At 38.7% G+C, this 14944-nt stretch overlaps 1 protein-coding gene across 5 annotated transcripts in view; it reads left to right on the plus strand.

Annotated features, from left to right (window-relative positions):
* Nucleotides 1-14441, plus strand: part of WAC (WW domain containing adaptor with coiled-coil) — a 58235-nt gene extending 43794 nt beyond the window's left edge. For all 5 annotated transcript variants that reach the window (XM_057432795.1, XM_057432798.1, XM_057432794.1 and 2 more), the window contains 4 exons: nucleotides 3767-3885; nucleotides 8707-8893; nucleotides 12101-12228; nucleotides 14308-14441. In XM_057432795.1, coding sequence (XP_057288778.1) covers nucleotides 3767-3885; nucleotides 8707-8893; nucleotides 12101-12228; nucleotides 14308-14377 — 504 coding nt within the window. In that variant the 3' untranslated portion in view covers nucleotides 14378-14441. The remainder of the gene's footprint in view (nucleotides 1-3766; nucleotides 3886-8706; nucleotides 8894-12100; nucleotides 12229-14307) is intronic.
* Nucleotides 14442-14944: the final 503 nt, after the last annotated feature.

Here is a 14944-nt window from a genome sequence, read left to right on the forward strand (position 1 = left end):
AAACAAAAATTTAGCAGTTACAGTGTTGTTCTGGGTGTGAAAAATAGAGATTCATTAGGGAGTTCCATTTGGACCTCTCCTAGAGGTCTGCTGCTTGCATGCAATGAGAGCCTGTCTGTCTCTTCGTTCAAGTTCCTGTTCTGCACTCCACACACGCATACCAGCACCCCTCTCTGCTTAGCTCAGGCATCTCTCTATAAATTTTCTGCTTGATACCTCTGATATCAGTTTGTTGTGACTGGCAGTAGTATGGTGAACTGTGAAAGCCTCATGTGTGTATTAATCCTGCTAGTTGTCTTTTGTTTCTGACCTTGGAGTGCATCCTGAATCACATCCCATAGCTAGGTGACAAGGAATGAAATTATCAAATAGGTTGATGAGTAGAATCAATAGACTTGAAACAAAGGTGGGAGAAATCTTACTAAGTTTTTTACTGTTAGTAACTGGAAGTTGATTTGTTTTGGTCTCTACAACCCAGAGATCTATTTCCGCTTTGAAAATAAAGTTGTGATTGTCAACTACATTACAATCATGGCAAAAACATTTATCCTTGTTTTACAAACTTAACTGCTTTAGTATTTATCAGCTTGCTACAGATGTCTTCCTACAAGTGTGCAGACAGACTTGAACGCACTGCCTTTCACCCAGTATAAAGGCTGGTGTTATTCCTATGAAGTAGGTGTCATGGTAGTAAGCTGTGCCATAAGAGAAAGCGATGGCAAGCCAAGCCTTTAAGTGGGGCCAGTCTGTCTTGGTAGGCTGACTGTCATTGAATGTATCTTCCCTCAGGTTTTCAGTCGAAGCAAAAAACTTGAGGGCTAAATATGGCTTAGAAAAGAGTTGATCTGAATTTAATGCAGGTCGTAACTGCAGCAATGCTGACACTCCTCAGAAATTAATAAAAAAGCGTATTGATTATTTTTTTGATTTGCCTGATAAGAGAATCTCCACTTACATGCAGGGTTCTGTGATCGCCTGTAGTTAGTGACTTGGCATGCAGGATTTCACCTCCAGCCTTTTCAAAGTAGGGTATTGTATGCTTTATTGATACCTATATAGAAGTTCTTCTGAAAGTGGTGACATCTATATTTTGATGAGCTTACTGTGACACCTTCTGAAATTACTGTATTTTAATCCATCCTTCCTTAAGATTGTACCACAGTGGGGTAAGATTGCACATCTGGTTCATTTTTGAAGCACTTACAGTGTGCTTGCAATCAAAGTGTTAAGTGTAGTAAATTTCTGAGTTACTCATTCTAAACTATAATGCCTTTGCTTCAGAATGCTATTAATCGTGAGGAACTATTGTGCGTTGTTACATGTACTGGCAAGTTTTGTATTCTTATTGCTCTGTCAGGAAGTTAACTCTTACTACACTAGAATATAACCATAAAAGCTTTCTATTTTCTGGGTACATCCAGTATTCACATAATCCAATTCTGTAAAATGCGATTGAGATGAGAATTTAGGTGGTGCTAGCTTGGATGTGAGCATGCCTGGTTTAGTGTTGCTTTGGATATGTCAGTCAGGCTATATTATCCAGTTCTAAGAGTCTGAGGTAAATTATGCATAATCAAGAAGTGGTGCTGTGCCAGAACACAATTGGTCTCGGAGCACAAGGTCATTGACTTATGGTGCTTCTATGCAGCAGGTGTAGACAAAGCTGAACTGGCATCATGCAAGCAGAGCCCGGTGCCAGATACTCGGATACCTGGGCTAACTCTGGGAGCAGTGTAGTACCATTTGCACAGCAGGACCTCTTACTTAGGGTTGCATGAACATGCCTCTAATGTTTCTGAACTGAAGCTGGTATGTCTGTGTAGAGGTGTGCTGTGTGCACACGGCAGCTCAGGTATCACAGGCTTCAGGATCCTAGGCTTCACATTTTGCTGTTCAGCTGTGCCTGTGTTGTGTGGTTAGAAACTGTTCTGAATTTCTGCACTGTAACCGTGTAAAGCACGTTACGCACACCTGTCAAACTTGGTGAGAACATAGCTTGTGGAATTATTTTTATTTAGCCCTTCATATTTTTCGGTTCCTTGTACACTCGCTTAAGGTTTTTGAAACACTTGGAAAACAGGGATTAGTTCAGAGGTTTTGTGGATCATTTATCTTGCAAATCCCAGTTTTTCTTTATAATCTGTGTTTGGTTTTATTTTTACCAGCCAGGGAGCTAGTTAGTTTTCCAGTTTGGATGTGGTATCTGTGATGGACTTTGCTTTTGAAATTGTTTCTTCTGTTTGTACAGCCTCCATAGTTATGCCTGTTAACACGGTGAGCAAAGTTGTCGCATTTAATAGAAAAGTTCATGTCATACGTTTCATAAAGATACTTTGGGTGGTTTTTTTTGCTTTGTGTTTTTTTTTTTCATAAATTAATTTATGAATTACTATTTTGCCCTGCCCCCAACTGTATAATCCTTTAGATTTCAACACAGTAAGTGGTCTTATTTTATTTTCTCTTGCCTTTTTTTTTTTTTTTTTTTTTTTTTTGCTTTTGGGGAAGATTTTAAAAGGTGGCTTTTCCTCTTAGGTTCAAGATTTTTCTGTATATTTAAATAAGCAAAGTTGTGTCTTGAGTTTGCTTTAGCGGATACTGTCTGGCTTGCCTGTTGGGATTTGTTTTACAGGAGTCTTTTTCTGAAAATGAGAGAATTTCTGGAGGTTCAAATGGCCACTGGTTAGTAATCTACACCAGCTTTATGTCAACAAATGCCAGGCAGGGTGCCTGATAATTGTTGTTCTCCTTATGGATCTCTAGAGCCCATTTTGTTTCTCTCCCTCTTTCTTAAAATTAATCACTTGATTTTTCCAGAGTGAGGGATAAATATTGGAGCTGCTTCCTCTTTTGTGTGTACTTAAGAAGGGACAGAGGTAGGCAGATTATGGAGAGCAAAAAGTATCTCTTGAACTCCACTTACAGTAATTTAGACGCTATTATATTCCACACTTTTCATCCTGTTGTAGTTCAAGAATCACGTTAAAAAGACCATATCTTGCTACTGGTGAATCAGTATCTTCAATGTGAATGTGTCCTACCAAAGAAAAAAAAAAAGCTACTGGTGCCTTTTCCCTTGGTGAAAAGGCTACCTTTTATTTTATTAGTCATGCATTAGTTCAGAACTGGCAGAACAGTTGAAAAGGGAGAGTAGCAAACTGGTAAGTATGCTTTAGGTTTTTTTCCTTTTCTGATAGAGATGTTAGAATACAGTTATGACCCAGCATGGTTTAGTGTGAGGTGTTCCTGCCCATGGCAGGGGGGTTGGCAGTACATGATCTGAAGGTCCTTTCCAACCCTAACTGTTCTATGGTTCAGTGATTCTGCTCTTGGCATTATGTAATATGTTTTCAAGCAGGGAGCTTTAAACTTTTTAAGCGAAAATTTTTCTTTGGATAATGACAGTTCTTCTGAGGTTGAAAATGAGCTTAGTGCTTACATGGAAGATATGGTTAAAAATGAAATTGAATTTAACTATTTTACCTAGTAAGTTTGCAATATTTTGACAAGTCAGATGGATCTAAATTTGCTTCTGTTATGTCTGTTAAGGACTCTTTCTGGTTTTGTAAGAAAAGCTATCACAGCTGTGAACTAGAGGAGATGTATTAAAAAAAAACAACCACTGTATGAAGAGTATAAAAATTCTGTCAACAGAAGACCTCATAGCAAAAGCCCCATTGGACTTGTAACTTGTGATTTGCGTTTTCCTTTGGTTCTTACACTTGGTGTTTATTGTGGAGGTAATCTAATGAATTTCTGAACTTTCCAGGTTGCTACTCCAGGTGTTAAACAAGGACCAGCTTCACAGGTAGCACCTCAGCAGCCGGTAATAGCTGACAAGCAGGCAGGTCATGAGCCTGCTTCTCCACGAAGTCTTCAGCGCTCAAGGTATATTGAAATACTTCTTTTTTCCTCTGGATCCAGTGTGTGTTACATTCATTGCAATTTGTGGGTTCTTTGGCGTATTAAACATATGATTTAGATGATGCAGCTAAGTACCTTTGTTAACAGAGCTAATGTGATATCTGCCAGAGCTAATCTGCTGTTGGAGGACCACCATTAGAGTTCCGTTCCCAGAATCAAAACAGAATTCCTATTTCTGCCTGCCGTTCTGGTCAGTTTTGCAAGTGATTCAGTATATTGTGATTTCTGAGTTTAGAGGTTTTGTTACTTTCTATGCAGTTATGAAAAGCATTTTATAAAGCATTAAATGCTTTAACTCTGATTTACTCCATGTCCTGGGTTCATGGAGACACTGTGATGTTCAGCTTAACAGAAGCGTGTAAACATTTCTAATAAGGGCATTAGACTTTTATAAGGAACAGTGAAGTTTTCGGGAACAGCTCTCAGTCACAGACCTTTTTGTCCTTTACTGATCACCTTTTCCCCATAGGAAATCTTGCTAAGGAAGGTAGTCTGATTCTTGGAAATGTTCGGTATAGCCTGGAGTCTGTGTGAAGTGATGCTGGTGGACATTTGACTTGCTGATCCATACTCAACCCTCACTTCAGGTTACAGGGCTTCCTACTCTGTCATAACCATTACCCACATTGAGTTGCCTTAGGGATCCACTGGCCCTCTTGCCATTGCTCCCCATGGCATCAGCATTTTGCTGGAGAAGGGAAGCTGCGTTTGTCCCAGCATCTGTACTGCTGAAGTAGAGGGGTCATGCAGGTACCACATATTTGAGGAAGAGGTAGTGCACAAATAAAGAGTGTGAAGGCCAGTATCAAAGACACTGTGGCCATATTGTTTAGTATCCTGTATCTTTCAAATAGTTACATGTTTGTAACTGTGGCATGTTGTGCATCACTAGTTCATGCATTTCTCTCTCTTTTGGAAGTGTCTTATTTGAAAAAAAATAGAAGATGAGGAAACAGGTGGTTTGGAATAACCTGTGCAACTGATATTTTAGTCTGTTCAGTGTAGTGGAGTTGAATGAAAATGGGCCAGATCAGATGTAGATTTACTTATCTGCAAAAGATTTCCTGAGTCTGGATGGTATTTCTGAATTGATAGAAAACAGGTTACTCCTTTGTAGGTGAAAGCAGTCAGTCGGATGAGGGACTGCTCTTGGGGCTAACTCCCTTTACTTTTTTGTAGAAATGAACAACTTGGTAACCTGAACTATGGACAGAGGGTCCAAATAGAGGCTTTATGAATTAAAGTTGCATTTTTCTACAGCTTATATACAGAGTTAATCACAACTAGATTTCCTTTGCTTTTTCTGTTATTAAAAACTTTAAGTGAATGGAGCTAAAATAAACTTTAACTTGTTTGGGAGGAAGCATTGTCTAAGAAATACATCAATAGCTATTGATAAACTTTAAAGTTGTAAACATTTTGGTCATGTGAATTAGGAAATGAATACAGAGTAGGCAATACAGTAAGTCTTTTTGTAAGAGATGATTGCAAAGACATGCAATGTGTTATGGCTGCTTTAAAATTGAATTAAATGAGTGCTTCCATAATTAATACTTTCATCAGGTTGATAGTTCTCTTTATTTCCAGAAAAGACTGGGGATATTTTTCCTCTACCTTAGAAAATGCTAAACTTCTGGAGGGGGGAGGTGTGTGGGTGTTTTTTGTAGGCTGTAAGATTTTGTAGTTTGTAGTAGTGTATTTCAGAGCCATCCTGCTCTCATACTCTTGTACAGATGGTGTTTGCCTCTCTGGAAGTATTTTGAGGCCTGTGGCATAGTCAATTTTTAACTTACCCAGCAGTTCAGCTTTATTGAACCATTTAAAAAAACCCGTAGGAATAGTTCCTGTCATTGCTGCATTCGTAGCTCCCCCTGCTGCTGACACAGAGGTGCTAGGATATTTTGTGACAGTGCATTTTATTCATAATTAAGATACAGCTTTTTTTTTTTTTTATGAAACCCACAGATTTTATTTTCCTGAAATGTTTCTGATGTGTTAAGAGTGATTTTTACCGATGAAGTAGGAGTCTGAAAAGCCAGGTTGATAAAGAGAGCGGAGGCAAGTCATAGGGGAACTTTGATCCTATTAGAGCTAAGGGGTAAATAAACATTGAAGGTGATGCCTCAGTTCTGCTTAGTTAATATTAATTTAGGCTTTCTCTGCACCATCAGTATGCTGATCCTGCATGAATACATAGAGAATAATTTAGGTTGAAAGGGACTCTTAGTTGTGATCTAGTCCGAGTCCCAGCTCAAAGTAGGACTCAAGGTTTGAATTGCTAAGGGCATTGTTCAGGTGACTTTTTTTTTTAATATCTGTGAGCAGCTTCTTCTGTTTGGCTACCCTTATGCTGAAATGTTTTTTTCCTTCCATGTAATTAAGAGTTTCCTGTGTTGCAGCTGGTGTCTCTCTGTGTTGTCCCGTCACTGTGCTTCTCTGAAAATAACCTGGCTGTCTGCTTGCCCCATAGGTTCTTAAAAAAATAAGAAGATCCTTCAGTGCCCTTCCCTCAGCCTTCTTTTATCCAGGCTGAATAAACTTTTAGCTTCTCCTGATACAGCATATTCTTCAGCCTGATAGTTATCTGTGTGGTCCTCTCCTGGATTCCACTGGTGTAGCAGTTTAATTCTAGTATGGTTTTGGGCTCCCCACTGCACAGTGCTTCAGGTACTGTGGATCTCAAGCTCTGAAGGGAAGAGAGAAAGTGTTTTCTTCAACCACACTCTTGCTAGTACAGCCCAGCATGTGCTTGGCCTGCTTTGCCATGGGGATACATTGCTGACTTGCATTAACTCGTCTGCCAGGATCTTCAGGTCCTTTTGTGCAAAGCTGCTTTCTACCTGCTCAGCCTGTGCTGTTTGCCTTTCTTGAACTTGGCTTCTGTGTGTCCATTCAGGTCCTTAGGAAAGCAGCCTACCTTCTAGCATATTGACAAAATCTAAATGCCTTTTTTTTCTTAATCAGCGAAACGTTTTTACAGTGAAGTGTTTGCTCTTGTAAGTGGTTTTGAAGTAGTTGGGCCAATTAACAAAGAGAACTTGGAGCACAAAACCAAAAACCAAAGAATACTTTCCTTCCCTACTCCTCATTACATCATATATTCCTTTTGAAAGTTCTGCCTGAAATCAAGGGAAAATTATGTATACAGCTCTAATAAAGCTGCCTGCTAAAAAATTTCTGCGTATTTTTTTTAAATATTATAAGGCTTTAAACAAGTTTAGGGATACTGAAAGGAATGGGATTAAAGTCTTTGCTGCAGAGCAGTGTGCTGTACCTAATTTGTTGGCTGTTTGTTTTGAAACCTGCTGTAATATTTTGTAACTGAGTGATGAGGATAAATGGCTCAGCATTGGACTATAAAGATAGTTGCATTATGCTAGGATGTTTTCAGTCCTCAAGGGGGTAGGTTAGGTGTTGAATTAAGATTCCTCTCAAATTTGTTTTTAGTTCGTATTACTTTGTATCACTTGTAGGCAAGTAGTAAGAAAGTTCTAAGAAATAGACTGAAATTATGGCCTGTGTTAAAAAGCTGCTCCCAGTGGAAGAGTGATTGTAAACATAATCTTACAAGTAAATGCTACATACTTAGGTAGTATTACTATTTCTCAGTATATGTAGTGTCAAAGAGCATCTTAACTATGAGGTACCATCACAGGGTACTAGTGATGTTCTTGTCTCCTGTTCAAGATTATTGCTTCCTTTGTCTTCCCTTACATGGGTGGAGAGGGGAGGGCATAATTTTCATCCTGACCTGTCTTTGTTCACATGGATAATCAGTGCTGCTTCTACCCCTTCTTAGCGAGTTAGAAAAATAGAGCCCCTTTCGGGGGGATTGGGGGGGGGAGGGGAGGGGGTGTGATTGGACAAGTGCTGAAAAAAGGAAGTAGGAGCGTAGAGGCCCTGATTTGCAAGGGATGGAAAAGCAGCAAAGGTCATGTGCTGAAACACATGTGCTTCAGTTTCTAAGCTTCCCCACTATGGGTTATATATTCCTCCCAGTGCAAATTCCAGTTTCCTAGAAGATCATATCATCTAGATGGCAGTGTTTACAAGGAGGAGAGAAACCCCCACATTCTTATCCTTTGAAGACAGTGATACACGAAATAGCTCTTTTGATGCTGGGGAAAGTTACTGTGGAGTTTTCTATTGCTGATAGTATAGAAGTTTGAGAACAGCTATGAATTCTTGACATGTAGCAGAATTGTGCAGCTGCAGCTCTGACAGTTGTGTCGGATGTGGTTGGGTGCATGCAGTGTGAAAGTGTGATGTTACTGCTGGTCCTGATATGTGGGTTTCTGGACACAGGGAAAGTAAAATCAAGTATCAGTGATTTTTTGCATATTTTTGGGGAACTTCTGTAGCTTATTTGGCTTAATGCTAGCTGTTCAGTTGTACATCATAGCTTTATTGAGAGAAGTGATAAAGTGAAACGAAAAACCCATACTTCACCAAGAGAGTTTACCATCCAAGTGTAAGTTGGAGGATGAGTATTTGCAAATTAGGAGTACGAGAGTTCTTGTAGATTAGTGAGTCATACAAAGAGATGGGATTCTTAAGAAGGCAACCCCTGTACAAGCAAACAGCCCCTGTTGTATTGTAGCACTCAAACACTTCCCATGCAGGTAGGTTGTTTGTGGAAGACTAGCACAGGTTTGGGCTACCAGAAATACTTACTTGTGGTTTAAATGCTGTATGTGTTTTTGTGGCTGGAAGCAATGAATTTTAAGTGTTTATAAGTTTACATATGTATTTTTAATGCTCACTTTTTTTTTTTAATTCTTCTAGTACTCAGAGAAGCCCATCACCAGGTCCAAATCATACCTCTAGCACCAGTGCATCAAATTCAGCACCTGCACCGCAGAATACATCTGTACGACCCACTTGTTCATTAACACCTACGCTAGCAGCACACTTCAATGAAAACCTTATAAAGCATGTTCAAGGCTGGCCTGCAGACCATGCAGAAAAGCAGGTGGGTGCACTTGTGCTTTGTTCCCTGTGACAGTACAAAATGTGTAGCTTAAAAATCCGGTTTTCTTAGGGAGGTTGCTTTTTCTAGAAATTACAGGTATTCAAAACGCCCCTGATGCTTGGCCTTAGCCAGAAAAGAGAAGAGGGGAAGAGAGATTAGGCCAGACCTGCAGGTATTACATGTGATTTCCATTTAGCAGTTGAGTATTTTTAGTCTTGCCTAAAATACCAGAACTTTTGAAATTCTCTCAGATGAATAGCAGTCCTTGTAACTATTTCTTACTGCCATAGTTCTCTTTAAATTTACAAAGGACATATATTTCAACAGATTTTTTTATAATAATGATATTTCTGTTACATGGAAAATGTTACGGTTAAGTGACAGAGTTAAACTCTTTGAGACTACCCCACAGTCTGAGTCACTGAGTTTTTAGTTCTACGCAGTGAAAAAGGAGCTCTGCCTTGTTTGTTGTACCCAGTTTTTAAGATGATGTAGAGGGCTGAGACTGAATTTGGGCTATTTTTACATAATGGGAAATCCAGTAGAGGTGCCATGCATATTTTATGACTTCACTGCATAAAACCTATCCTGTTGTGGTAATACAGGGAAACTGGATGCATGTCAGCTGCTTGGAATGTATTACTCAAAGGAACCATATTGGTTATTGAGTCTAGTTCAAGTCCTTTCAGAGGCAGCCCTGTCTGACACAGTCAGTGTGGGATATTAATCTTACCTAGCCCAGTTTACTTTGGTCTTTTGAAGAGTGGTTGCATGCTGGTTCAAGCCTACACTGGAGGCTTTTGGGTAGTAACTGCAAGATGACTCTTAGAAGCGTAGTCTAGACTGATACCGTATTTGGACACTGGGGTACTTGTTTTGTTTCTTTTCAATAATTTTTAAACCCAATTTTAAGACATTACCACCTGTACTGGGGCAGATGACTGAGCTATTGCTGTGGGATGTGCATTTAAGGAAATGGTGCAGCACAGCCGCTTCTCTCAATGGCTGTGATCCATAGTTTTGATAGCGTTATTTTTCACTGTGTACTGAATTGGCATATATTTTAATGCAAAAAATACAGTTTTTTACAGTTGATAGCTTATATTTTTGTCCCGCTATCAGTAATAAAGAGATTTTTCTAAAAACCAGCTAACGCTAGGTAGTTGTGTACTCAGTTGGATACTTTCACTTTTGTGCCAAGTGTTACATGCTGTATTGTCCTGTCTGCTCTTTCACATGATTTCACTTGACAGTGTTGTTGATAGTTTTGAATACTAACAGTTGAGGGACTTAAGTCAGATACTTGCTATAAAAGAAAAAGTGAATGAAACTGTAAGAGCAATGCATAGTGAAAAAGGTAAGCTAGATGAAAGCAAAGAGACTGAACCGTGCAGTGCTGTGGTTTCTCCAGTTTTCTAACCAGATTCCTAATTGGAATTAGAGCATAAAAGCATATGCCAGAGTAAACTGAAAAATAAGTAAGGTGATTTGGGACTGGTATATGTAGAAGCAGTCAGACTTGAAACGTGCTGTGCAGAACTTAGTAGCTAAAACAATTCTTGAGCCACTAGCAGTTATCTCTCAATCTTAGCACTTAATATGGAAAACTGGAAAATAATCCAGTAATGTGATTAATTAAAAAAGTATCAACATAACTAAGGAATGTGAGAAACAGAATTGTAGGTAGAGGTGTGCAGGGAGGAAACGCAACATGGTGGCCTACTGGAGACCAAGGTATTCCTGGATGTCGGTACACTCCACGAAAGGAAACTTTTAATGTAGGGAATTAGAACACAGCATGCTTCTTTGAGCTGGACAAATGCCAGAATTGATGAAAACCTGGACTAAATACTGTTATTTTGAGGGAGGAAAGATCGAGTGTACCTGTACTTCAGCAGGTGTTGTGGATTAACCCCAGCAGGCTGCGAAGTAGCTGTTTGCTCACTGTCCCTCCAGTAGGATGGGGGAGAGAATTGCAAGGGCAAAAGTGAGAAAACTCATGGGTAGAGTAAAAGGCAGCTTAATAAGTAAAGGGTGAGGTGGGGAGTGATGCAAAAGTAGTCTGCTTACCTCCAGCCAGTCCCTGAACAGTGGCAACCGCTGGAAAACTGCCCCCCAGTTTTACTGCTGAGAATGCTATTTTATGGTAGGGAATATTGCTTTGGTCAATTGAGGTCAGCTGTCCCAGGCTTGTTCCTTCCCTGCCTTTTGTCTATCCACAACCTGTTTACTGGGGGAGAGGCAGAGAGAGAAAGGGATAAATCCTGATGTTGTGTAAGCACTGCTCAGAAATAGCTAAAATATTGGTGTGTTATCAACACTGTTTTGGTCACAAATCCAAAACATTTCACCACATGGACTGCTAGGAAGAAAATTAACTCCATTCCAGCCAGACCTAGTACAGCAGAGAATAACATTGCTAAACAGTAAGACTACAGGGAAAGCTTTATTTGAAACAGTTTGATCCTATGATTGTATGTTTTTGGCTTGTTTTTTTTCTTTCTGTGTGGCACTTGCAAGAAACACACTTTCCTTATTGCAATGTGATACACAGGACCTCAGAGTAATTATACTAGTCCCTTTGGTGCTGTTGAGAAGTTCTGTGGAATCGTTTACCCAGTTCAGTGACAAGACTTTTAAGAAAAGCACAAGTTTTGGATAGGTCATACCTTCCAAACTTATATTTCTGCTTGTCTCCACCTGACTAAGTGGGGATATTAAAATAATGGAAGAGAACACCTGAAGAGGGCTGCAAAGTTGTGGAGTTTTTCCTGTATAAGGTAGCTGGAAACAAGATAGCATTCAGTTGGGGGTTTTGTCACTAAGGCTTAATTTAGATGGGAAATTTAAATCTGCTGTTGAAATAGTGGATGGAGACTTAAATACCTGAACAAGTTACTCTGGAAGCTTGGAGCTCTGTCATGTACTGTCTTTCAAGATGTTTGGGTAAATGTTTGCTAGGATCAAGAAAATCCACCCCTGCTGTAGCATGGGCCTGGGTTAGACATTTTCTTGGCAGCCAGTTTTGTTCATTTCTGATTCTAAATGGGCTTTTGTAGAGAATTTAATATACTTCTGATCTAATACTCCCTTTTGAAGTTAGAGTGCTTTGCTGTTTCAAGACGCTTATCCAGCAGTTCTGTGGCTACAGCCACTTGTTTCCAATGCATGATTCAAAATCCTAACCTTTATTTGTAACCATTGCAGGCATCAAGATTACGTGAGGAAGCCCATAACATGGGAAGCGTCCATATGTCAGAAATTTGTACTGAATTAAAGAATTTAAGGTCTTTAGTTCGAGTATGTGAAATTCAAGCAACTTTGCGTGAGCAAAGGTAAGTGTGTGCTGTGTATTTATTTTTAAAATGGTAACTTCCAGAGTGGTATTAGATTCCCGTTCTGGCATTGTTTTGCATGAGCTATATTTGCTGATGACTTTGTAAGTATGCTAATACTTGCCAGGTTTGCGGGCTGTCTTCTCTTGGTACATTTTACTTGTTTCTGACACAGATACCTCTTAGTTTTCAGTGAACAGAACCGGATACACATCTTCTGTATGTATTTTCGCATAGTAAATAGTACCTTTCCAGATACATTAGTGCATTATGAAAAACTGAATAACTCCTCCTTGTAAAATATTTGTGCATGATGCACAGATCACATCGGTGCACGTCTGCATAGTTTATACGTCTTAAAGACTACAGTTTGTACGAGGCATTTGGTAGGCCTAAAGCCAAAGCAAGTATGAACGGGTGTGGTGGGTATCACAAACTAAGGGAGAATTAATGTTTTTACTTAGGAGGCATCTGAGAAGATCTTGGGGTTCTTCAGGGAGACAGCTATAGCGAAGTAGACTTCTGCTTCTGAAGTCATTAACAGCAGGTCTCTGTATCACTGAAGCAATACAGACATGTTGAAGACTGTTGTGCAAGGTTGAAACGTTTAGACTTAAAATATATGCTGAAACCTTTCACTAGTAGCTATGATCCTAAATCTACTTTCATATTGTTTCCTTTTTGAATGATGTTATTCCACCTATTAAGTCACACTACAGTTTGAATACAGTGAATATGAATTACTCTTTTAAGCTGCTTTAGTAGTGATGCATGCTGTTCAAATAGCTGTCTTTATCGTAGAAGTCCTTGCTTTTTGGCAGTTAGTAAAACAATCCTTTAGTCAAAAGCAAGTTATAATATATTTGCAAATCTTTTCTAATAAAGAACGAAAAATATCCATTATTTCTGAAAGTCTATTCATATCTTTATTATATAGATTAAAATTTCTATAGTGTATTTAATGAACTGCTTGGTTTCCTACAGGTTTTATTTCCTAAGGTTTCATTTTTGGCTCTGGGTGCATATTTGAGCTGAAATAACTTGTCAAATATCATTGTTCAGGTCACTAAATAGCACCTTGCTTCTTGTATACTGCATATTCTTAAGCTATCAGTGGGTAATGGATATCAGTGGATATTATGAATTTGAGTCTATAACACGTTTCTTTTATTTTTACTGCAATCCCAAATACGTGGAATACATGGCATAAGTAACAAGTTGGTGGGGGGAGGCTTTTGCAAAGGATGGGATTATCAAAGCTGATAGTAGATGCTTTTTCTGCATCAGCTGAAGTTGCTTTAGATGTCACAGATTACTTATATGAAACTTCAACTTTCCTTGAATATTTTCTTAATTCCACATGCCTGCATTACACTTCAGCATCATGAAAAGATGTTTGGTGAGATTCATTAAAAATTATGGGAAATAGTTATGTAAACCAAACATTCATTAATCACAATAACTGTTTATGTCAGTAGAAGGAGGAAAAATGCATAAGGGAATTTCTAAGCCAGGTGTAGTTACAACTTCTTTTCTTAGATGCCTTTCAGTGATTAGGTATTTTGAGATTTGAGCTTCCCATAGCTAGAGACTACCACTACCCACAGAGACAAATACTAGGGAAAATAAAAAGTGTTGCACCTGAAATAAAACTTGCTTCTTTAGAAAATATTTATGAGTGCCTTGGGTTCTTGTACAGTCTGGAAAACTGCATGACACAGGCACAATACCATACTTCAGAATATTCAGTTGCTCACTATATTCTTGCAGTGTCCTGCTTTTTGGGGGAGTTAAATCAAATGAAGAGCAGGCTTAAACATAACTGCATATCAGTCATGATGAAATATAGCAACTTAATTTTCTGAACTAAGATATCAAACACAGCAGGTCTCTGCATCTGCATACAGTGCTTGTAGGTGATTGAACAGATCTGGGAATTTAAAAATATCTGAAATTTATTAATAGAACTAAGGAGCATGGTATCTTTCCTGAAATTATAGAACTATGTATGTAGATACTTAATATCTGTGTATAATGAAATGAAAATGTTTATACTGATCTATTTCTGTTTTCTTGTAGGATACTATTTTTGAGGCAACAAATTAAAGAACTTGAAAAGCTAAAGAATCAGAATTCCTTCATGGTGTGAAAAGTTGTAAACAATTGCACATGATTTTGAGTACAGGAACTATTAAACTGTTGTCCAGTCTTAACACTTTTGAGCTGCATTTGTGTAGACTTTGGACCGTTGAGCTGGGCAGAAAAAAAGTTGACATGGGGAAGGGGACAGGAGGGAGTCAAATTCAGGGGAAAGATACAAGGATGATTTGTAAAACCCTTGAAATGTAGATTTCTTGTAGATGTATTCTTCACGTTGTAAATATGTTTTGTAGAGTGAAGCCATGGGAAGCCATGTGTATCAGAGCTTAGACATCCAAAACTAATCAATGCTGAGGTGGCTAAATACCTAGCCTTTTACATGTAAACCTGTCTGCAAAATTAGCTTTCCTTTTTTTTTTTTCCTTTTTTTTTTCTTTTTTTTTTCTTTTTTTTGTTTTGTTTGTTTGGGGTTTTTTTAGTTAATTTATCATTCAGAAATTTTGCATTTCCTAAAATTCAATGCAAGCGCCAGGCGATCTGTGTCTAAGGCTGCAACAACTTGGGTAATGTACAAAATATCGTGAAACAACTGTTTCCACACTTGCACCGAATCGAG

The sequence above is a fragment of the Pezoporus wallicus genome, unplaced genomic scaffold, assembly GCF_028554395.1.
Source record: "Pezoporus wallicus isolate ANWC-B61680 ecotype Strahan unplaced genomic scaffold, APGP_CSIRO_Pwel_v1 scaffold_2584, whole genome shotgun sequence".
NCBI lineage: Eukaryota > Metazoa > Chordata > Aves > Psittaciformes > Psittacidae > Pezoporus > Pezoporus wallicus.